This window comes from Scaptodrosophila lebanonensis, unplaced genomic scaffold, assembly GCF_003285725.1.
Source record: "Scaptodrosophila lebanonensis strain 11010-0011.00,11010-0021.00 unplaced genomic scaffold, SlebRS2 tig00000165-arrow-arrow-pilon, whole genome shotgun sequence".
NCBI lineage: Eukaryota > Metazoa > Arthropoda > Insecta > Diptera > Drosophilidae > Scaptodrosophila > Scaptodrosophila lebanonensis.
The window spans coordinates 140,501-163,326 of NW_022060599.1; the positions used below are offsets into that span (position 1 = coordinate 140,501).

The following is a 22,826-nucleotide window of genomic DNA, read 5'->3' on the forward strand; positions in this document are numbered from 1 at the left end:
CGCCATCAGTTTTTGTAAAATATCGGTGCTGGATGGCGTGCTTATTTTCTCACGCGCCCATCTCTAGGCAAGCGCACATTTCTTTGCTCTGTGCACTGCCCACTTGACTGCGCGTGCATTTTTCCGTGTGCCGCAGTGTGGCAATTTGTTGCATAAAAACGCTGCTGTGTGGCAAGTTCAATCAAATGGCTTTACTTTTGTGGCATGTATCCGTGTTCATCTGTGACACTCACAGCAGTTTGCGTGAGTACCTCCGTATACATACATACAACTACTTATGTATGTAAGTATATCAAAGCGATTGTGTTTCCCAACAAAAGACCAACAAAACCAAATTTAAACGATTTCCATTTTTAGTTTAATGCATAATCTTCTTGCTAATAAAAAAAAGCTGATAAGTATATATACACAACTTAAAAATACTCAAATGGATTTAAAGCTATTAACACATTTCATTTAAGGCTTACAGGCTAAGCCGAGCTCTGAGCTCATAGCTCATAGATCAAATGATGAACTGGGCCCGAAAGTTGTTCATATATGTATGTATGTACGTACTTATTATATTACACATACATACAAGTAGGTGGATAGATAGATTTATACTTATTATGACATACACATAAGTATTTACATGATGAGTTGTTTTGTGTGGGGGGAACAGAATCTAACAGATTTGTTATCTAGATTCTAGATGGAAGATGACAGATTCTCATCTCATCTCAATCTTTACAATGCACAGTTACAGTTAGCCGATCATAGATGTTCCAATTTACAAATTCAAAGAGCATTGATTAATTTTAAGTTTAGAAGACGACAAGACTTCATCATCTCACATCTATTGTAAGACACCCGTGTTATTATATATGTATGTACTCGTATGTAGTTTAATTTGTTCACAACTACACATTTCTATTAAGCAACTAATGGCCCTTTGGGTCTATTCGGTCCTCTACACCCGTGACTGGTTGGGATTGTAAACAGGCACATTGTGGAAACTGATGCCCGCATAGAGGGGTGTGGCGCCCATCAAGGGCTTGCCACTGGCATAGAGATGCTTTTTTGGCAGCATCATTGGCGCCACCGTCGGTGCCACCTTGTACTGCGTGCTTAGCGATGAGCTCGGGGTGGCCACCAAGCGGTTGCGATAGCTTTCGCAAGTCTTGCGCGACCACACCCACATGCCGGTGAGCGTACCGCCCACCAGCTGGAAGAAGATGCGCACCAGAGTGGGCCAGGCGCTCAACTCCATCGGTGGGGCACAATCGTCCAGGGTCGAGCAGCTGGGAACGGCGTTCACGTGACGCTCACAGAACGCGGCTGCCACTCCAGCCGCCGTGGGCACAAAGAACACCAGCGAGAAGATGAGGAATCGCTTGCGGATTTGTGCGAAACGCTGCGACAATTGTTGCTGCAGGGTGTGCAGGGAGCGGGCGGCGCGTAGCGTAAAGTAGAGACCCAGGAGCAGCAGCGCCAGCGCCGGAAGCTCCACGAATCCAGGCGCTGTACACATGCCTGTCAGCTCGCTGGGATGCACGCGCTCCAGCAGTAGGGCGGCCATAGGCGGAGTAAGTGGTGGCACCCAGGCTAGTACATGGAAGAGACCGGAACGCTGCTCCAGTGCCTCGCTGGACCATTTCTTGTGCGAGGACAAGTAGAAGCACAGGGAAAAAATTAGCCACCAAGTGGCTCCACACAGACTCAGGTATGAGGTGCTGATGTAGGAGGCCAGACACGGTGGCGTCATTGCGCACGGCAGGCGTCCCGCCGCCAATGGTTGCTCCAACAGAGCCATGCTTCGCGCCTGATTGTGGAACACAATGCGCTCCAGATAGCACAGACTGAAGAGATTGTAGCAGAGACAAAGGAACAACACTGGTCTCTCCGGATAGCCGAAACGCGTGGGCTCCGCCCAAAAGGTGACCAAAGCGAAGAGTGTGAGCAGAAAGCAGACAGCCGAGAGTCCGAGGATCAAGCTCTCCGTCACTTTTTTCTGTTGTGTGCTGTGGAAGGCATCCCGTTGGCATTGTGGAACACACTCGTTCGGCACCAGCGGATTGGCCGTGAAATTGTGCGGACAGAGAACGCTGCTCGAGGGCAGCACCTTGGACAGCTGTGCAGACATCTTCCAGGCCATCCAGGACCAGTACATCTGATGCTCCTGTCGCTGTTCACTCTGCGTTGGCTGCGGCGCCAGCACCGCTACCGATCCTCCACTCTGCTGTTGTTGTTGCTGTTGCTGATGCTGCTGCTGCTGCTGTTGAGGAGTCTCGCTCAGCTCCTGCGGTATTTGCATGCACAGTTCGTGCTTCTCCGGCTGCGGCAGCTGCTCGCAGCTGAGAAACTCCGGCCACAAACGCATCAGCTCCGGGGGCGCGTTGCTCGTGCACTCGCTCTTGACCGTCTCGCAAAGAGACTTGCAGGCAGTCACGGGACGTGGAACATCCGGCGTGCAGAGCGGAAACAGCGATGAGCAGAGCAAGAAACGTGCGCGATCCGAACAGCCAGATTCGATCAAAGGTAGCAGCTTTGCAATCTACAAGAGAGGGCGAAGAATAAAGAGGAGCGGGCCTTTAATCATTTGACATCAAAGCGTTTAAATTGTAAACAAACAAAAGTTTAATAAAAGCGTTCTTCTTGCCATTTCCACGAATAGCAATAAATTGCACTTAAATGTTTAGCTTACCCAAAACTAACATTTGGCAACAATATTCCTAATTGTTTATAATTATTGCTACAGCTAGACAAATGACCTCTTATCTCTAATTAGAAGAGAGAACAATATGGCACTTTAATCGCGGAATTTGTAATACTTTCCATTTCGACTACATAGCTAGACAAATGATCTCTTATCCCTAATTAATCGGAAGAATTTTTAAGATTCGTTCCATTCGAATTAATCATTCCAAAAAAATGATAACTCCTCTTAACAAAATGTTTTCTAATGAGCAGCAAGAGATTAAGTTTCGGTTAACCATTTAATATTCCTATTATTGGATTTTATAATTATTTCGACTATATAGCTAGACAAATGATCTCTTATCCCTAAATAATCGGAAGCATTTTTAAGATCGGAAGAATTTTTAAGATTCGTTCCATTAACGTTCCTCTTAACAAAATGTTTTCTAATGAGCAGCAAGAGATTAAGTTTAGGTTATTAATTTAATATAGCAATTATTGGATTTTATAATTATTTCGACTATATAGCTAGACAAATGATCTCTTATTCCTATTTAGGATAGGCATTTAATCGGAAGAATTTTTAAAATTCTTTCCATTCGAATAAATCGTTCGAATTAAATGATAACTCCTCTTAACAAAATGTTTTCTAATGAGCAGTAAGAGATTAAGTTTCGGTTATTAATTTAATATAGCAATTATTGGATTTTATAATTATTTCGACTATATAGCTAGACAAATGATCTCTTATCCCTATTTAGGATAGGCATTTAATCGGAAGAATTTTTAAAATTCTTTCCATTCGAATAAATCGTTCGAATTAAATGATAACTCCTCTTAACAAAATGTTTTCTAATGAGCAGTAAGAGATTAAATTTCGGTTAATAACTCAATATTGCATTAATTCGAGTCTTACAAATAAAATGTGCCAGCAGTGATTATTTTTCATTTTAAATCGGCACATCATTTGGCATTTGGCTGGCCGCTTTGTTGTAGAACGAACGGCAGAACTACAAAGGACGGCTATTCGCCGGTTTTATTGCATTTTTCATACATAGATTAAATTATAGACATCAACTACCAGTAAAGCAACAACAACAATTAAGAAAGCAGAGTGTGAGCAGCGAGACCGCCAATCCCCGCTGCTCCTCTCGCTAGTCGACGCATTTGTTGTTTATTGTTTAGCTTTTGCCATACACTTCTTTGAACTTATACAGATACAGGGCTATACATATATATATGTTCATGTACATACACATACTATATAATATCGTTCTCTGCGTTGCGTGCGTGTGTATGTGAAGCGTTTTTATCAGACAACAACACATTTCAATCTAATTATTTGGCGGCGTGCTTTCAACTCACACTCGAAAGAGATAGCCACAATTTAATGCTGTTAATTGATAAAAAGCAACATTTTTTTTTGTTTCCTTAAAATATATGTTCCCATGTACACACACACATACATACACAGTATAGAGCGATAAAAATTCCCCACAGACATGCATTGCCACAAAACTTCTGCGCCTATTTCCGAAACCTAGCCTGCTTGAAGCAAGACGGCAAATGAAATGGAATCTTAAAAATGATTCAATGGCGTGATTTAATTTCGAAAATAATTAAAATAATTGCCCAGAAGCCTATTGAAAGGTAAAAACCAATGTTTATTCCAGAAATATTTTCGAAGCTACACGGACACACTGAATTAATTATTTTATTTCAAACATTTTTTATTTGCTAAATGGTTATCAAACCAATTCCTTTTTTAAAGACATTAGTGTTATTAGGATTTTCCCCAAGTAATTACGCGTCAAGCGAAAATAGAAAGAAAACGAAACAAATAACAGCATGTGCAGATAATTCGTGACATTTTTGTATAAACTAATACAACAGCAACAACAAAAAACAACTTAACCATCTAAGGTCATTTCAAATAAATAAAAAATAAATGTTTGAAGAACTTTGTAGGTTTTTGTTGATTTTAACATTTGATAGCCAAACGTTTTTAAACTGAATATACTGGTTTAATAAATTGTATATACTTGTACATTTAAAAAAAAGATAACTATTTTTTCAATATTTTTGAGGTGTTGGCTTAAGCTGATATATTATCACTATTATCCGAATTCTGTGCGATTCATTATCTACAAATGCTTGCTCTAACTACGAAAATTTAAAAAATGCTATAAAGCTTTACGTAACATCAAGTTACTCGTGATAGCTTAAATATTATATAAGTATAAATACATAATAGTTTTGAACTCATGGAAACATTTTGGACCGCTAAAGCATTTCAGTAGAGCAACCATCTGGGAGCATTTCTAAATTTCTCATCGCCTCGGTGTTTTTTTCTTTTGTTTGATTTTCCCACAAACCTGCGCCATCATAGTCACGTTCTCTATGCGTGTGGGTATGTTTCTTGTGTGGCTTGTAGCGAAGAAAATGTGTGAAAATTGGCGTCAAACTTCACACAGTGGATGTGACGCAATGCATGCCGCCGCAGACTAACACTGAAGCGGACATTGGGGAACAAATGGCCCATGGCTGTAATCACGGCAGTCGGCTGCCCAGCGCTCCCCAGCGTCCCCAACCCCAGCGTGCCAACCGCAGTACGCAACTGCGAGCAATTTGCTGGCCATTACGCGTAATTAGATTTAATAACATCGAACGGGGGCTCCGCTCCAGCTCGGTCGAAGGCTCGGAGGAGGGTTCGGGTTCGGGTTCGGGCTCAGACTCGGACTTTGTCTCTGGACAAACTGTTTGCTTTGGGCCCATTATATTAATTGTCAGGCATTATCGGGCTGCTGTGTGTCTTTAATGATGCACGGGGTCGCGTTACTCATACGCCGCGTCTGCCACACATAGTGCCGTATTGCCATCCTCACATATCCTCACCTGCAGACTTGCAGCTTTTTATCGACATTGTGTGGCTTTCAGCCAAAAAGCAGACGCCGAGCCGCGCCGCGTTGCGCCACGCCGGCGGGATGGCAAAGGCTTAGGCTCGGGTTAGGGGCCAGAGGGAGCCATTGCTGTCAAAGTCCATGACGAACTGGGGGGCTTTGTCTGCTGCCAGCAGGCACTGCCTGTCTACCTGTCGTTCCGTCCGATCTGTCCGTCTGTCTGTCTGTCCATCTACCTACCTGCGCCCTGGGCACGCATACACATTTATGAGTTTTGTAGAATTTTTGACAACTCCGAAAAGGTGAAAGCTGAACAAGAAATCTTGCCTGCATTGAATTTGTTGCCGGCTATTATAAGCACAGAAAAAGCGAACATTTGCTTGACTAAGGGATACCCTAAAAAGCCTGTTCAGATGTTATTAAATTCGGCAAAACTAGTAATTAATAGGCATGTTTATACTTTTTTTTCAACTTGTTCTTGCGCACAAACTATAATACGAAGTTTTCAACTTACTTTTTTTTTAAATGCATGATCTAATTCCAAATAATGCCAATAAATACCGAGTATGTAGCAAAAGATATAAAATACTAAGTATACATATGTCTAATATCTTATCTGAATTCATTCGCTCATTAAATTCATTAAATAAAGGGTTGCATGATTATTATAATTTGGAAAATTTAAAAAAAAAAAAACCGAAAATGTAATACAAGTAAATAAAAAAGTGTTTAATTTTCAAATCTTCATTCGTTATTTGTGGTTTTTGAAAAATGTGGGAGTAGAAGTAAGCTTTTCACATGCATCAAAATATTGTTTCCGAATCATTATATACATCTGATGTGTGGTTCTTGTACATAGGAGGACGAGAGCCATGAATAGCCGTTCATGGGGTTTTGGAGCAGAGTATGGCGAACCATTCAGTCGCAGTCGAGTGCGTTTTCCCCTGAAATGATCAGTCACAGGCCATAGAGAGTGCTGCCCTCGTTGGCTGCCGGCATCTTTGACTCCCCGAGGAAGTTTCGGGCCATATGAGCATTCCTACCGGCATTTGATGGTTGGTTGACATGTTCGCCAACTGACTGACTGACTGCCTGCCTGCCTGCCTGAATGGCTGAATGGCTCACTGCCGGATTGACGGCTTGGCGGCTTGGCGTTGCTTTTGAAGTTTATCGGTAACAGTAAACAGCAAAAGTTGTTGCGCATTTTACGTTTTTGTTTTCGCGCTACAGCGTGTATAATTGTGGTACATTAGGCAAGGCAGAGCTAATCAGTTACACACCTGTGTGTCTACATACATATATATCGTATAGTATAGTATAGTATACGAGTATGAGTTGGAGGTTTCGAGTGTGGCCGCTGCAGGCCGCTGTATGAGCACGTTAGATACGCGATTTCAAGCGATTGCTGTTAATGATCAAAAAATTTGGTCAAAGAAATAACTTCAAAAACTACAAAACGAGTGTTGTCGAAGCCCTAATACTCTGAAAAGATATGTTTTCAATGTTGGCAAGTGAGATAAATGAAATGTACTATATTCTTATTTTCCTTTTTTCAGTGAATTTAATAAGAGATCGTGGAGATGTGATCATATTTGACCCGGACTGGTCCATTTAGGCCGAATCGATCGAATTCTTTACTAGGTTGATAGCATCTTTATTCATATGCGTGCGCATACCTAATCCTATGTCAATAATATAGAAAAAGTCAAGAAAATTGTGTTCGAGAATAGTTTTGTTGGCTTTGGAGAGATAACAGAGGCTCTCAATATCGCCTCTGAATCGATTGTGAGTGAATTTTTGGCCAAACAGGAAATAAAAGCCATCGCTCGGCCACTATCTTTCTGTTTCCAAAAATATAGCTCCGGGAAATGAGAAGAAACTTAAGGCCCTAAACGGCCTAGTATAAGAAAAAACTGGACTAACTGTTGGCCTGCTTGTAATATAAGCTCAAAAGGAGCATATATTAATAATGAAAATGTCCAATAAAATACAGAATAATCTTGTTTTTGAGTAAAATTGTTAAATTAAAATTCAATTTTAAAACGGAAATATATATATAATTATGAATATGATATCTCTAATTAATTAATTAATATTAGGAAGTTGGTTTTTTCTCAAAATACCCCCCCTTTTTTTTGTAGATATTATTGTAAGTAAAGAAAGATCGGTAAATTCTTATATGTTGTATGAAACCCTGAATTTTGAAACTGAATAAAAATTGTATTACGGAGAATAAGAGCCATTCGAAAAGCCCTTATGTATAGAGCATACATTATAATTTCATCACGCATCATGATCATTATCTAAATCATTATGGAGCTAAGAATTCCTCGTCATGATGATCATCAACAAATTTTATATGTATGTATCAGTATTGAGGAACGCCCAAACTCGAACCCGAACTCGAACCCGAATCCGAACCCAAACCTCCAACCTATACCTCAGAGTCGAGCTATTTCACAAGTGAGGAGCAATCAGCATAATGGACCGAGCGGCAACAACAACTTGATCGGAAAGAAGTTGTTGTCGGCGAAGCTGCAGTCGTGTTTAGGTAATAAGCAAGCATTGCAAGTGTCTAAAATGTGTTATTACTGTTTGTAATGCTGTTGTTGTTGCTCTTGTTGCTTTTGTTGCCCCTGTTGTTGTTGTTGTTGTTGTTTTTGTTGTTGCGGCACAGCACGCAACTTGGAAAAGGGCAAACGCGTTGGCTCTGGCTCTGGCTCCGGCTTTAGGTTCGGCTCTGTCTCCGTCTCTGACTCTTACTTTGGTTGGTCACCATCAATATCATAATGATCATCATCATCATCATTATCATCTGAATGCAAAGCGAATGCAATCCGCAACGCTTTGAGCATTTTTCTTCTCCTATTTTTATTTTTTATATTTCTTTTTTTTTGTGTGTGTGTTTGCCGAAAACGCACGATTTTGTTTGTGGCAGAGAATAACTGTCGTTATAAAATGCCTAAAATATTACTACTTTCGAGAAAATAAAATTACAAACATGATATACTACTGATTGGTATTATTAAATATATCTGTATATCATCATGGATATTATTTAAATCCAATGGTAAGTGTTGGAATTTATTTCAAAACTCACGGCTAATGGAGGTCATGCGAAAAATTTATTACCGTATTTTGTAAATTGAAATTAAAAATTATATAGTATAATAAAGGTATCCTTGCAACTATTTACATAGTATAAACTTGTAAGAGCTGTGTGGCTTTATGATAAAAATATTCAACAACCATGAAACACAGTGTTTCTATAAATGTATTATTCTCCACATCATGGGTATTATTTAAATGGCTTTTTTGTACAAATTTAATAACAGATTTTAATTATTTATATTCAAGGTTACTATACAGGAAGCATTTTCAAATGGCTTTGATGTCCTTACAGCGCTTTCCTATAATGGATCATGACAATTTGGAGGAAATTTTTAATAAATTGCGTTTGTTTTTCTAAAAATTCAGTACAATTGTCGACCGATGAGACGGTTTTTAGGGATCGTATGAAAAACCCCACATTTGATCACCATTTACAATAATGTTGAAGAAGCTTTGGTTTTTATTTTATTTTAGTTTTTTTTTTTACTCCTTTTGACGTCTTTGAAATGTTGAATTCTAAGCAATTAATAATTTATTAAAATATTTCATACCAAGTAGCAAGAGTTAGTACTTTGTTCTTATCATTCATGAGTGTTTTATTCTCCGATCTCACGATTGTAATTTCCAAGAACGGAGCAGAGCATTGCACAGTCGAAGATCTCGTTTGATTTCGCCATTTGCCTTTAACCCGGCTCTCTGTTCACAATTCAATAACAACTCGAGGAACATTTACAACAACAACAACAACAACAAGAGGGGGAGAACAACAGAAATACATACATATAGTAGGTATATGGCGACGACAGCGTTGCTTGAAAAGTCGGTAACCACAAGCGTAATAGCATTTGGCACCTAAACGTGAACTTAATGATTTGACGATTTTGATTAATGATACACGCTTGAAGAGCGATACGAATGGAAAGGATAGATAGACATAGAAAATGTTATAAATTCAGCGGACGGTTGCCCATTGATCTTTTTTTTTTTTTTTTTTTGTTTTTTTGTTATCGGTGCGTTTGTTGGCGAGGCGGGTGGAGCGGCATTTGGTCTTCAAATGCTGGAATGACATCACACATGTGAATGAATGCTCACTCACACATCGATACAAACATGCATATTCTACATACATATATGCTTTTATTCTTACACGTACATCCGTCAGGCATCTGTCCATGTTGAAGAAGTAATTTGAAGTTGTAGATCAAGCGCGTCAGGGGATTCGCAACCATATGGCGGGTTAATAAATTTACAAGAGATACTACAACAGACCTCTATAGTTTGCGCCCTTATCATCACATTTCGAAGGTCAAGTTTATTCGACAATGGACTCTGAGCAGTAGAATCGAGTCAAATGTCGTCCTGTCTATAATTTAATTGATAAATTAGTTAAATCTCGTTGAAAGATAAATGCGATCTGATGGAAATTTATTCAAACAATATCTTCGTCTAGGAGTTGTCCTGAATAGATAGTCTGGGATTAAAATTGTACTATAGAGTAATAGTACTTTGTATGTAAGAGAGAAAAAGGCCGCCAGTCTTCCAAACGAATAAGATCCCTGTCTTTGGAACTATATATCAATGGGTAACAATAAGAAAAAGCCACTAAATTTGAAGCCGTTGTTGGCCGGGCAGTATAAAAGAGAAACAGATTGTTGGAAAACTATAAAATAAAATCGAGTCGAATCAAAGCGAAAGAAGGCGCAATTCCAGGCCTGGCTTAACAATATACGCGCATCAGTTAGCAGGGCCTTAGAGTGTAATAATGTGTGTCATAAAGCTTCAACTCTATGGCCTATTTTGGGAAATTACTTATATAAATATTTTGCGCCACAAGGCACGCTTCAAACTCGCCAACTTCAACTTCAGAGTGAAAAAAAACAGAATTGAAAAATTGTTAGAAAATACCGCAGTAAGAAATCTACGTAAAGTTAATGTGTAAGGTTGGCCAGAATGACGCAAAGTTGCAGCGTCGCACGAAGTCAAAGTCAAGTTTGGCGGCACATCTTTGATCTTTTGGCGAATGCTGCTCATGTTGTTGTTGTTGTTGTTGCTATGGCCATTTTATGTGCAGCTTTATACTACATTGTTTGATTTACGCTTTATTCGATTTAGCAGCTCGAACCGGTCCAAATCGTCGTCGTCCCGTCAGCCCGTCCGATCGCCAGCTCGACAGCCCACCAGCCCGCCAGCCCGTTATCCCGCCTGTCATTGCGTTTGATTCGAATTGACAGTTAAGCACGTTGCTGTTGTTGTTGTTGTTGCTGTTGTTGCCATCGTCAGTTCCATATGGCAAACGCATTTGAGATTGCCTCACGACCATAGTCGTGCTTTATCAAAGTGTTTTCGTTTTTTTTTTTTGTTTTTTTTTCTTGCTGCCATTCTGTAGCAATTTATTTAATTTGTTGGGGCCACAACTAATTCGATGCCATGCAATTGAGCGGTAAGTTGGCCAGACAGTTGGAAGACAGTCGAATTAATTTGATTTGGTCATGTTTTAATTAATTTAATTTATGTCTTATCTATGCCTGAGACTCTCCACAAGCCACAAACATGCCGAGCGAGTTTGAGCCGCGTCTGTGACTCAGTCGGATGCTTTGCATAATCCCCACGGTTGCGACAATATCATAAATTGAAGGAGGTTCAAACAAAAAGAAGAAAATATGGAAACAAAATCAAAATGATATCATACGCGTGGCTGAGAAAGATTCGAGGCTGCAGCTAAAGACAGGAAACCAAGAAAAAAGAAGACACAAGCTTAGCAAATAATGTTAGTCATCATCTAGAAAAAATATATAAAAAGTTAGATCTACATTAAGGTAAAAAGTGGCCCAGCCTTATTGCTTATTAATCGTTAGATTAAGTGAGGTTCAAAATCTTTGATTTGGCCAAAGATTACACCTAAATGTATCCTAAACAATCTTAGATAACTAAGGTTTTCCACACAGTATTTCCGAAACATTGCCGATATTTTTTAATTAAGTTCCAATATGCATAGTAGCCGTAATCTTTTTCAAAAATGGATATAGCTCTCATAGTGTAACACAGCAGCTTTTTTGAGAAGAAGTTGGATATTGAGATAATTCTCGATTTAGTTAAGCTAACTGGATACTTGCAGAAAATCGAAAGAGCTTGATATCTATTCGATATCTAGGGGATACAGTTATTGATTGGCTAAGAAAACGTTATTTTTCTGTCATTTTTGTTGGCGAATTCTGCCGTCTCAGTGGAGTAACTGAACTGAACTGCAACATGCAGAAGAAAACGGCGCAACATTTTTTTTTCTTATTTCCAACCAATGCATTGGACCGCCTGTCAAGTCGTATATGCGACATACGATGTAATTGACATTTTGACTGGCGACGATTGTCATTCAAAGGCAGAAGACAAGCCGAGCAGCAAGCGAAAAGCGACAAGCGGTGACGTCGCTATTGGTGCACTCCACACTTGAAATGGAAAAGCCGACGGCAACATGGGATCAGTAAGTATAATTGCTGGAAGCCCAACTGCGAACAGTAGCCAGTCACATGAATAGAGCCGCTCGCTTGGTTCTCGATGACAGCAGCAGATTTCTCAAACTAAATCAAATACATATTTAGTCCATACACATAAAGGAGGTGTGGAGGTATAACCAATATTTTAAAACTGTTTGAAAATATAACATCTCGTCATGCTTGTACTATTTTGAGTTAGTTCATTCCCAATATTATTTACTTCTATTTCTGTATTCTAAAACATTTAAGTTTTGAACGAAATGGGAATGCAAATTTTTTTTTTGGATAATGGCTAAGTATAAAAAAAAGAAACTCAAATAAACATTTTCATAATTAAAGATTGTAACAATATTTCAATGAAATGTTTGGAAAAAAAAATGATAATGAAATACCTAATCTTACTTATATCCATTCTGTTACAATTTCTTTTGATACAATTCTAGTTTTTAGCAATCATTTGTTTTGTTTGGTTTTGAAAAATTGCTATAGAAGAAGAAATTCTCATGTTAAGAAAACATATAGTCAGGCTTACTAAGCTGCACAGTAAACATTTTCGTAGAGATTTTGTTGCTTATGCAGCTAACGAAAAAATCAAGTATAAACCGCTCAAATTTTTTGAAGAAAAAATATGTTTTAATGTTGGAAGCAGTTCCGAAAGTAATCGATCCATGGTGTGGAAGTGGAAGGAGAAACTGAAAATCGAAAAAAGCCAATCTACTTATTTTTATGAAACTCTGCACAATTTCCAAACTTAAATTGAAGATGTGAACAGGATCGAATTTGTAATTGTTTCTGAATGCATGAGCTGTGCTGTGGCACAGAAGTAGCACACTAGAGTACTTGTGGCTAACTGCCAGCCGCTGTTTACTTAGACAAACAGTCAACGGCACACTGTGCTCACTAATCTTTGGCAGAAATCTGCGACCAGCAACTCAGACAGGGCAGCCAGCCAGGTTGCCAGGTTGCCAAGCATCTAACCTACCTCTGTCTCTGTCTCTGTCTCTGTCTCTGCAACTGCCACTGCCACTAGTGCACTGCCTGGTTGCCGGCCAATGCGGCAGTTGAAAGGAGCTGGAGTCAAGCGCTATACTATATATGTAAGAGAGTGGAGTGCAGTTGAAATTGAGCCGAGGCTGCAGGTCAATGCACGTGCATCTCTGACTTCAGAGTTGACCCAAAGATTAGCCTTTGCACTTAATACTGCGTACGAGCAAGACTTTATTCGCTGAACCCCATGCAGATCAGCTGTGAAGCTCACAATTTGTGATGTCTTGTCATTTTAGTTGTTGTGCGAGTGGCAAGTGCGAAGAAATTAAAACATAAGTACCCCCAATGCATATGCATGTATGCATATAAGTGTGCAGACTATAGCTGAGGCTAAAAACTGTGGCTCTGGCTCTTGCTGTGGCTCTGGCTGTTGCAGCTGTTGGCCCGAACTCAAACGAATTTACGCTAGCACCGGCGCGCAGTTCAATTAACTTAATTGCCATGTAATTACGCGAAGCACAGCCCAACTCCAAAGCACACGGCAGAGAGCAGCCGCCACCACCACCGCCGCCATCATCGCCGCAACCACCGACACCAACAACAAAGCTGTGCTGCCACCGCAACCTTTTTTTTAGTCAGTTTTGGCTTCTTTTTTGTTTTAAGCAATAAGTCATCTTCATTTTTGAGCCAGCTGCTCCACACATTGGAATGAATTTAAATGGAAGTCGGGAAGAAAAACATTTAATATTATGAAAATAAAATGTCATGTTAAATATTAAGAAACATAGAACGCTGTTTAGACTCAATAAACTGAACAATGTGAAATATATTTAGCATACAACTGAACATAAAAGATGCTACAATAAAAGGTTGACGACTCTCATGTTAAGTCGAAATCTAGTAACGATTACAACTCCTTCATTGGCCTCTACGGTACAATTCTCGCTTTTTTCCAATTCTACATGTTATTTAGAACTATATGACACTTAAAGTATGTTCAAACAGGCAAATCATTTGCACACAAATTGAAGGAATATTTCAATCAAAATCAATAAGAATTATATACTAAAATATACTAAATTAATTGTGTACATCTTCCTTTAAGGTTTTAGGTTATTGATTTTATTTTTCTTGAGAAGCATTTTAATATTCAAGAAGTCGTCTATAGTTTAATAGTTGAGTTTTAAAACAGTTTACAATAATCAACAGCAAAATTAAATACCCGACCAAATTGTCTATAAGATTTGTATGAAGATATCGACAATTCACTAGCTTTTGAGAAAAAAAAGTCTGCTAACAACTATAGAACGGATTGTCCTGAAAGAACAAAATTTTATAAGTTATCTATCTATCATTTAAAATGCTGATAAACATGCTTTATTTATTTAGTTAGAGGATATGTTAAAGGTCAAAAATGATTGAGTTCTTGTATTATTTAGTTTCAAAAGCATTTGCTTTTGGATCAGTGAGATATACTTGTATTATAAATAAATAATGAATAGGGAATATATTCACAAAATGTTCCGAAAAAGAAAATGAAAACTGACTCAAAATACATTCAGATCCTTCTTGGCCCTTGGCGGTTTTGATCGTTTTTTTATTTTGCCCTTTAATCTGGCTTTTTGTGATGCTCGGAGCTGGACAGCACTATAGCCAATAACAACAATAATAACAGCAACAGCCGACAACAACAAGAAGCAGTCGAACTGTAGCAGCAGCAGACTAAATCCAAGAGCAGGGGCAGATACCTGAGATGGAGCACACCACAGCACAGCACAGCATCGACGTCATCTTCGTTTTGGCCCCAACATCCTGCTACGAAAGACCTAAGACACAAACCTGCTGCGACTGCTTCACATCGTAATCGTCGTTGTCTTTAGCTCTCTTTTCTTTTATCTTTTCGCTTGCGTCTTTTTTGTTGCTGCTGCTTTTCAGTTGTTATTGTTGTTGTTGCTGTTTTTTGTTGTTGTTTTTGTTCGCATCATTACATCTTGCCTAAGACATTCTTGGGCTTTTTCACTCGTGCGGTATTTGAAAAACATTGCTGCATTTTTGACGTGTCTGCGTTTTAGGCTTTTTTCATTTCTCTTTCTGATTGTCTGCTATTTTTGTTATTGCGTCGTCTCCTCTCTCTGCACTTTTCGCAGCTGCGAGGTCTTCACTAATTGTTGTTGCTGATGTTGTTGTTGCGGATAAAAGTTGGTTTCATTTGCCGTTTGACTGACTGTTTCAGAATTTGTGAAATCTTTTCGTCAAAAATCGCACGTTTCTTTCGCTTCGTTTTTTTTTTTTGTATGGTTTTTGTATGGTTTGTCTCTGTATCTGAATGCTTTTGCCCTATCATTATCGAGAAGAACACAAACATTTTTTGGGTAGCTTGTCGCAGGAAGGTTTTTGTGCTCATTTCTTACCCATCAGCATCATCATCGTCATCATGCGAGTATTTCTTCTGTATCGGTGAGTTATTCGAGACAGCCAGCAATCAAAAATGCGCTCAGACAAAAGGGTGTATAGTACGAGTAGTAGCGCAAAACATCAAAGTTACGATTCTTGTTGTCATCGTTCTCAATAACTAATGCCGCCCTTCTTCTTGTCGTTGTCGTTGTCGTCGTCGTCGTTGTTGCTGCTGTTGTTGTTGCTGCTGTTGTCTTCAGTCAAACATTTGACATTATCAATGTTAAGTCGTTTTTAATGCCATTTGATGTTGACTTGTTTTGTGTTCGCCGCATTGAAAACTGAACTTTGAAATCGATAAAGGCGTAAGGCTGATAAGCAGCCATGCTCGGGCTTGTATCAGACCTCGCCATGGCTTAAGGATGAATACACCTTTCCCGAAAACAAATTCTGCGTTTTTTTGGGGCGCATGTTATTTATGAGTATCTGAATGGCTTAATGCCATAGTTTTCCAGCTAAATTGCTAAAAAATACTCGTATATTTTAATTTGGGGACTTTCTTAAACTTGCAAGCGATTATTAACACTTGAACCAAATATAGCGCTCTTACGATAAAGGTATTTGATATATCGAATGCTTGTGTCACACGAATCGACCATCGTCTTTACCTCTCACTTTCTCCTCCTAAAGCTTGCAAGGAAGATATTTGCATGTGATTTTATTAGAAATGTGCGTAGGAATATTTTGGCAATACGAAGATGAATTATTTTAGACATGTCCGTTTGTCCGTCCGTATAAAAATCGAGAACATTTGAGCCATACCAGCTAAGGACACTAAACTAGGTATGTAGATTTGTAATATTAATACGCAGATCAAGTTTATAACAAACCATATATAGCTTCATTATTTTATAAAGGATCGACAGATGGAGTATTCATTCTTAGTAGGATAACTTGTTTGTTCATTAACATCTTCGTATATTTATATTTATGCCTTTTTTTAATGCCTCTGAAAATTCATAAAAATCGTTGCATCAATTGTTCGATTGATAGAGAAATTCAAGTTAGTTCCAAAAACTTGTTTGCTTTTAAAACTTCAGATAGGTAATCCAGTGCTTCTTTACAATCTATAAATGATTTGTACCTAACCGTTTATTTCTCAAACAGTTTGGCTTGAAAGATCTTATAATTGCTCACTTTTTTAATTCCTTACTTAATTGGAATTATTTTCAGAATTGATAAATATTTTAATGATTGGCTTATCACGCGTATTGGCCGAGTGCCACTCCCCTAGTTGACTAAATGGGCGTCAAATCTAATATTGTAAAAAGATACTACGTTCACTTTTTTTTTTTGCATTAATTTCTTTAATCAAAGCGTGCGCTTCACGGCCAGATAGTGAACATCATAAACTATTATGACATTCTTGTGGCGCACTAAAGTTCTCCCCCTTATCTTAGACTCGACACGCATGTGCGTATACCAGTACCTGTGCCCCTATTTATATTATAGTATATACACACATATGTATGTACTATATATGTAGGTATACGAGTCTGTATAAGCCTGCACACTATCTCGATGGGTTTTGATTTTTTAAATCAAACAAATTCATAATTTTGTTGTTGCTGTGCGTTGTTTGGTTGCCAAACATTACAGCCTGTCTGTGTCTGTGTCAGTGCCAGTTTGAGTTCCTAATGCTTTGGCCAAACACATAAAAAGAATAAAAAAAAAAGACAGAGCCTGACAAATATTTACAATTACTTTACAGCACACAAAAATTGTTCAACTTGTGCTAAAAAAGAGAAGGAAAGAAAAAAACGACAGCTCTGGCCTTTTGTTTGAGAAGTCATCTGTCATATTTAAGGCATGGAAATGCCCAAAATGCCACACAAATCCAGCCGCGAAAACAAAGGAGCAGCACTGCTGCTGCTGTTGTTGTTGTTGTTGTTATTGTTGTTATTATTGTTGTTGTTGTTTATTGTTTAGTTTTCTATTTGTCTCACATATGCCGACGCGCATTTTATTTTTCCACTATTGTATTTTCTTTATCAGGGCAGCAGCATAACGATATGACAAACATAACAACTAAGCCAGTCGGACGGACAGTCATCCAGACAGACAGACAGACAGTCAGTAAGTCGCTTTCTGGTTGCCACGTGAAATGATAATACACAATAGTAGTAGTAGTAGTAGTAGTTGGCAACATCGGCCAGCAATATGCTATACGCTATATAGAGGGTCACAAATTAGCCGCGGACAAGGAGTGAGCGTGGAATAAAGTCGAGTTAAATAAAAAATCAACAGAGAGGCGGCAGCGTTTGACATGCATATCAAATGTTTACAGGGGAGGACGAGGCGGGCTTAGGTGTTTGCCTAGAAGGTGTGCCGACACAGCCACAAACAAACTAATTAGATGTGTGTGCGCACAAAACTGACTCACTACTTCAAATTATTAGCAAGAGATAAATCGAGTTTGTTAAATACTTTATACAAATATGATTTGTTGTTGTCTGTTTTTCGTTTTCTAGATTTTGCTGAGTCTAAGCGCTAGATATGTACTTGTACTTTCATATGTATATAAAACAATGCTAAGCAGCTCAAGTTTGTTCATAGAAGGGATTTAGGATCCATACTAAAATATATACATATATTTATTTAAATTGGCTCCCCGGCTTTCTTGCGCCCGAATTTAAACCTCCTGATGGTACAAATTATTATAAGAGCTAGATATTTAAAGCTTCAGTTATCTAGGCAGCTTAAGTTTTTTATCACGTCTGTTGTCTGTCTTGCTAGATTTTGCAGACTCTAAGCGCTAGATATATACTGACTTAAGCAATGCTAAGTAGCTCGAGTTTGTTCATAGAAGGATCCATACTAAAATATATATATTCATTCAAACTAGCTCTCTGCCTTTCTTGCGCCTTAATAACAACATCACGTTGTTGCAAATTATAAGAGCTAGTTCTATGAAGCTTCAGTTTTTTATATTTCGATTTTCCTATAACGATCATAGAAGTGTTTTATTTAACATGAAAATTTGTCTGTTTAGCCCATAAAATTTGAGTTTCCTTCTTCATTCCATCGTTAAAAAACAAAATGAAAAGGTTTTACCTCTCTTTTGATTCATTGATCTCGTTCAACTACAATGCGCGTTTTATGGCGGGCGAAACATTTTTGGAATTTTTATTTGAATTTCTTCTAAAGAAACGAAAACGTAGTCGTTGCTTCCTTCCTATTTTCTTTGCGGGCAGCCGTCTCTCTAGCGTAAACATACATACATACATACGAGTGCTGTAGTATGTATGTATGTATGTACATACGAGTATTGTATATGAGCAGATACTCTTAAAAAAATACAAGCGAAATGCATTAATTATTAAGTAAATTGAAACACAGCGCCACGAGATGAGATAAAACAAAGTAGGCGGGAATGGAAACGGGGAATGGGAACGGGGAATGGGAATGGGGGAATAGCCAGACACCGAAATGGGTAGAAGAATAAAAACATTGAGATAAAGTCAACTGTCGAGTCCAGCCCAGTCCAGTCGAGTGCTCTTTCGATTGCTGGGCAAGCATTTGCCTGTGACTGACTGGGCCTGGGCCTGTGCCTGTGCCGAAAAAGGAAAGAGGCAATCGGTAAAGAATGCGTCGCAGTGGCATCGGCTGGGATGGGACGGGATGGGATGGGATGGGATGCAGTGACTGCACGAAAGGCCAGACAAAGGCAAAAGGTGTTAATGGACTCTGTGGCGGTGGCAGCAACAGAGGCGGTGGCAGTGGCGGCGCGGCGGCGCGACACAACCGTAAAGAAAGAAAGAAAGACCGACCGACCGACCGATCTAAGCGTTTGTCTATGAGCCGCTCAAAGAGCGCGCCCCGTGCGGCACACATTTTTCCCATCTGCCACCTTGCTTGTTCCTTTTTTTCCCTCTCCCTCTCCCTGTCTCACCCTCTCCTTCTCTCTGTCTATCTGTTTTGGTCGTCAATGCATTTGAGCCCCGTCTAGAATGCCACTAAACACTTTGGCCATTACCAAGTCTTTTACGCACCATCTCTCGCCTTTCGACACTCGGCGTGTTTTTTCATGGCACATTACGGTCTGACCTCAAACGCACACCAATGGCCAAGCCGATGGGACGACCGTCCCATCCGTCCGACCTGCTGCGGGCGTACTTTTTTCTCTCGTTTTTTGTTTTTGGTTTTTTGTTTCATTTTTTGTTTAGTTACAGTTAACAATATTGTTGTAATTTGTGCGCCATTGGCCTTTGTATTGCTCTTTATCTGAAACATGCAAAGGCGATAGCAACAGCATGACGAGCACGACACCACAGCCTTCTTCTGAGTACGCGTGAGTGTGTGTGCTGGAAAGCAATTAATTTTCTACTCTTGTCTGCTGTTTTCTTTATATACAAGTATATATATATTTTCTTTTTTGCCGGGCCTCACAGCTGATAACCCGCTCGAAAAATTTTGGTAGTGCATGGACAGTTTTTCCACTTTCCCGCTATTCACTGCCTTAGTCTAGTTTGATTTTTTTAAGGAGTGATAAGAATCTATTTTCATGTCGCTGTCTGTCTCACGCGGATCTACTCGTACAATTAAAAATCACAATTACTTCATTTATTGATCACCACCATCAAAAAGAGTACACCATTGATCAGTTCATTTAATCAGTCGGCTATTATTGATTTAATTGGATGAGAGAGTGTGTGTTCCCACTAGTTGTTTAATGGCTGATTGATGATCAATGATTGAACTGCTTTGATAGCCAAAGAAACAAAAAATATGGCGTCAATTAATTTGAAACTAAACATTTATTAATTTCAATAAAAAAATTAAATCTCAAGCTGCATTTTAATATACTTTTTGGGGTAAGGTTTACTAATTGCGTTTATGAATGATTTTTAAACTGTTTCAGGCTATACTCGTATAGAAAATTATTTTATTTATTTATCTTCGCTCAACACACTTTTCCTTCTCAATCTTAATTCTATAATTTAGTGATTATTTAAATGCAAATAAAAGGAAAATTGTAGTATCTAAGGACTGTTGTAACCCATTAAAGATAGTGGGCGAGCCTAATTAATCTTTTTGTGCAGAGATCTCCGCTTAACAAACTTTTCCTTCTCAATCTTAATTCTTTAATATAGTGATTATTTAAATACAAATAAAAGCAAAACTGTTGTACGTCAGGACTGTTATGTAATCTATTAAAGATTGTGGGAGAGTTTAGTTAATCTTTTTGTTCAAAGTTCGCTTGAAACAGAAGCTACCCGTACTTAATGGCAAAACTCTTTCAATTAAGGTCATCATTTGTGTGGCTAAACACAACAGCAACTACAACAACAACAACAAAAACAACACAAACAACAATATTTCAACCTGAATTCGTCGGCGTCTTTTTGAGTAGCTCGACCCTGTGTCCGTTGAGAGCAGTCTTTTGTGATTTAAACAATTTGTATTTTCGCATGTAACAGCAAAGAATTATTTTTATGGCAACACTAAAGTCTTATCTGCACGTCAGAATCAAAATCGGCGGCACAACAATGGAATGAACGTGAACGTAAACGAAAACAAGTCAGCCAGTCAGTCAGCCAGCTAGCCAGCCAGCTGAGTTGAATTTTTTTCCCCCACACTTAAGGCCAAAGCTGGCTGACAAAGTGTGGTAGTTGGGCTCGTTTCAGAGGCTAAAGCTACGGGTAATTTGACGAGCTGGGCCTGTCAAAAAATCTCACAATTAATTGACTCTGGGCTGACTTTCACACTAATAAACAAATTTGATCAACAGCTTCAGCAGCAGAGCAAGACATGAATCTTAATTTGCTGTTATTAGGAAATACCTATCGAGTCACAAATATTCTAAGCGCCCCTGCCCCCTGGAGAGGGCATGCGAGGGGAACATTAAGTTGGAATTTCATAAATTTACCAAAAATTTGTTCAATTATTATTATAATTACTGAGTGGTTCAGTGGCTTAGTGCTCTGTCCCCGACTAGCCATATAGTACTATATAAAGCTTGGGTATTATCATTTCTTTTTTATTTTGGCCATCACATACCTCTAGCTCAGCTTCCAGCTGAATTGTGTGCCCGGCGAGGTTCGGCATTGCGGTCATGTTGTAGCCCAAGCCCTGACAGGCCGATACCGAAATGCGTTGGCATTGTAATCCATTTGTGGCGGTTGCCTGCCCTGCAGCCAATGTGGCCAACACGGCCAGCTGCAGAAAAAGCGCAAGCGCCAGAGCGACGAAGACGCGGCACTCTGACATGAAGCCTCTCTTCAGATGCAACGAGGCGGCTGCATCTCTGGGCTTAGTTTCGTTTTTCTAATTTCTTAAATATGTATATATAGGTATATACACTTATGCCCACTGCTATTCAGTTAGCACAGCACTTAACAAAAACAAAAAACATATCAAATAATTCCGATAATTGCAATTATCTGATTACTGTCCGTTTTACTTATTCCTATTGCTACTACTGTCTCTCTTCACTTGATGTATAGTGGTTTCGGAAATCGCGTATTTCTATTGTCGGTCGACACCACTGCTCTGCGTAGAAATCGCGTCCGATACCGTACTGCCTGTTTGCGTTACCTTTCGGTACTGTTGGCTTGAGAGCGCCGGTCGCTTGGTTTTAGTGCTCGGCGCAACCACCAAACATGTTTGATGCGACGGCAGAACCAGTTTCGAGCGGTGCTGCCAACCAGCGATAGCCAAAAATAGCTAGATATATAAGATATATGCTTCAAATGTAAATAATAAAATATCCAATACGCCTATTCCAATAACATTTTCATATATATGTATAATAATATAAAGACGACCTGTTGGCGATTAACATCACATTTCCAGCATTACATTTAACTACTGATTTAAAGTTAGATATGCTCCTAAAAACTAAATCTAGCTGAGAATTATATGCCATGGCCTGCGGCTATGTTATATGTATGTATGAGTGTATATACATATGTTCATTCATGGTACTATTCTCGAAGTTAACAAGTTAAATTGTTTTTAAAAAAAACTCTGTACTATTATTTTCATATTTGCAAGTTGGGAAGTTTTACAAAGCTTCAAATTATTTTTAGAGCTAATGGGAAATTCGGCTCAGAACCTTTTGAACTGCTAGGGGGATATTATTTCAATGGGTAACTCGCCGGCCTTCGATTTTTTGTGGTTCTTTGAATCAATGTAAGCTTTCAAGACCCGCTATTTGGTATTTATTGTAGATTTGGTTCCTAATAAATAATAAATATTATTAATA

General features: G+C 38.9%; 1 protein-coding gene across 1 annotated transcript; it reads right to left on the reverse strand.

Moving 5' to 3' along the window:
- Positions 1–522: 522 nt before the first annotated feature.
- LOC115629811 (frizzled-3) lies at positions 523–21,882 on the reverse strand. The gene is made up of 2 exons (XM_030526378.1): positions 21,620–21,882; positions 523–2,533 (listed from the first exon to the last, which is right to left on the reverse strand). The coding sequence occupies exons 1-2, from the start codon at positions 21,827–21,829 to the stop codon at positions 950–952; spliced, it is 1,794 nt and encodes a 597-aa protein (XP_030382238.1). The 5' UTR covers positions 21,830–21,882; the 3' UTR covers positions 523–949.
- Positions 21,883–22,826: the final 944 nt, after the last annotated feature.

Coding starts and splice junctions, on each gene's coding strand:
- LOC115629811 (XM_030526378.1), bottom strand. CDS start 21,829: ATGTCAGAGTGCCGCGTCTTCGTCGCTCTGGCGCTTGCGCTTTTTCTG. Junction 2,534..21,619: donor AGCTGGAAGCTGAGCTAGAG/GTATGTGATGGC, acceptor CCTCTCTTGTAG/ATTGCAAAGCTGCTACCTTT.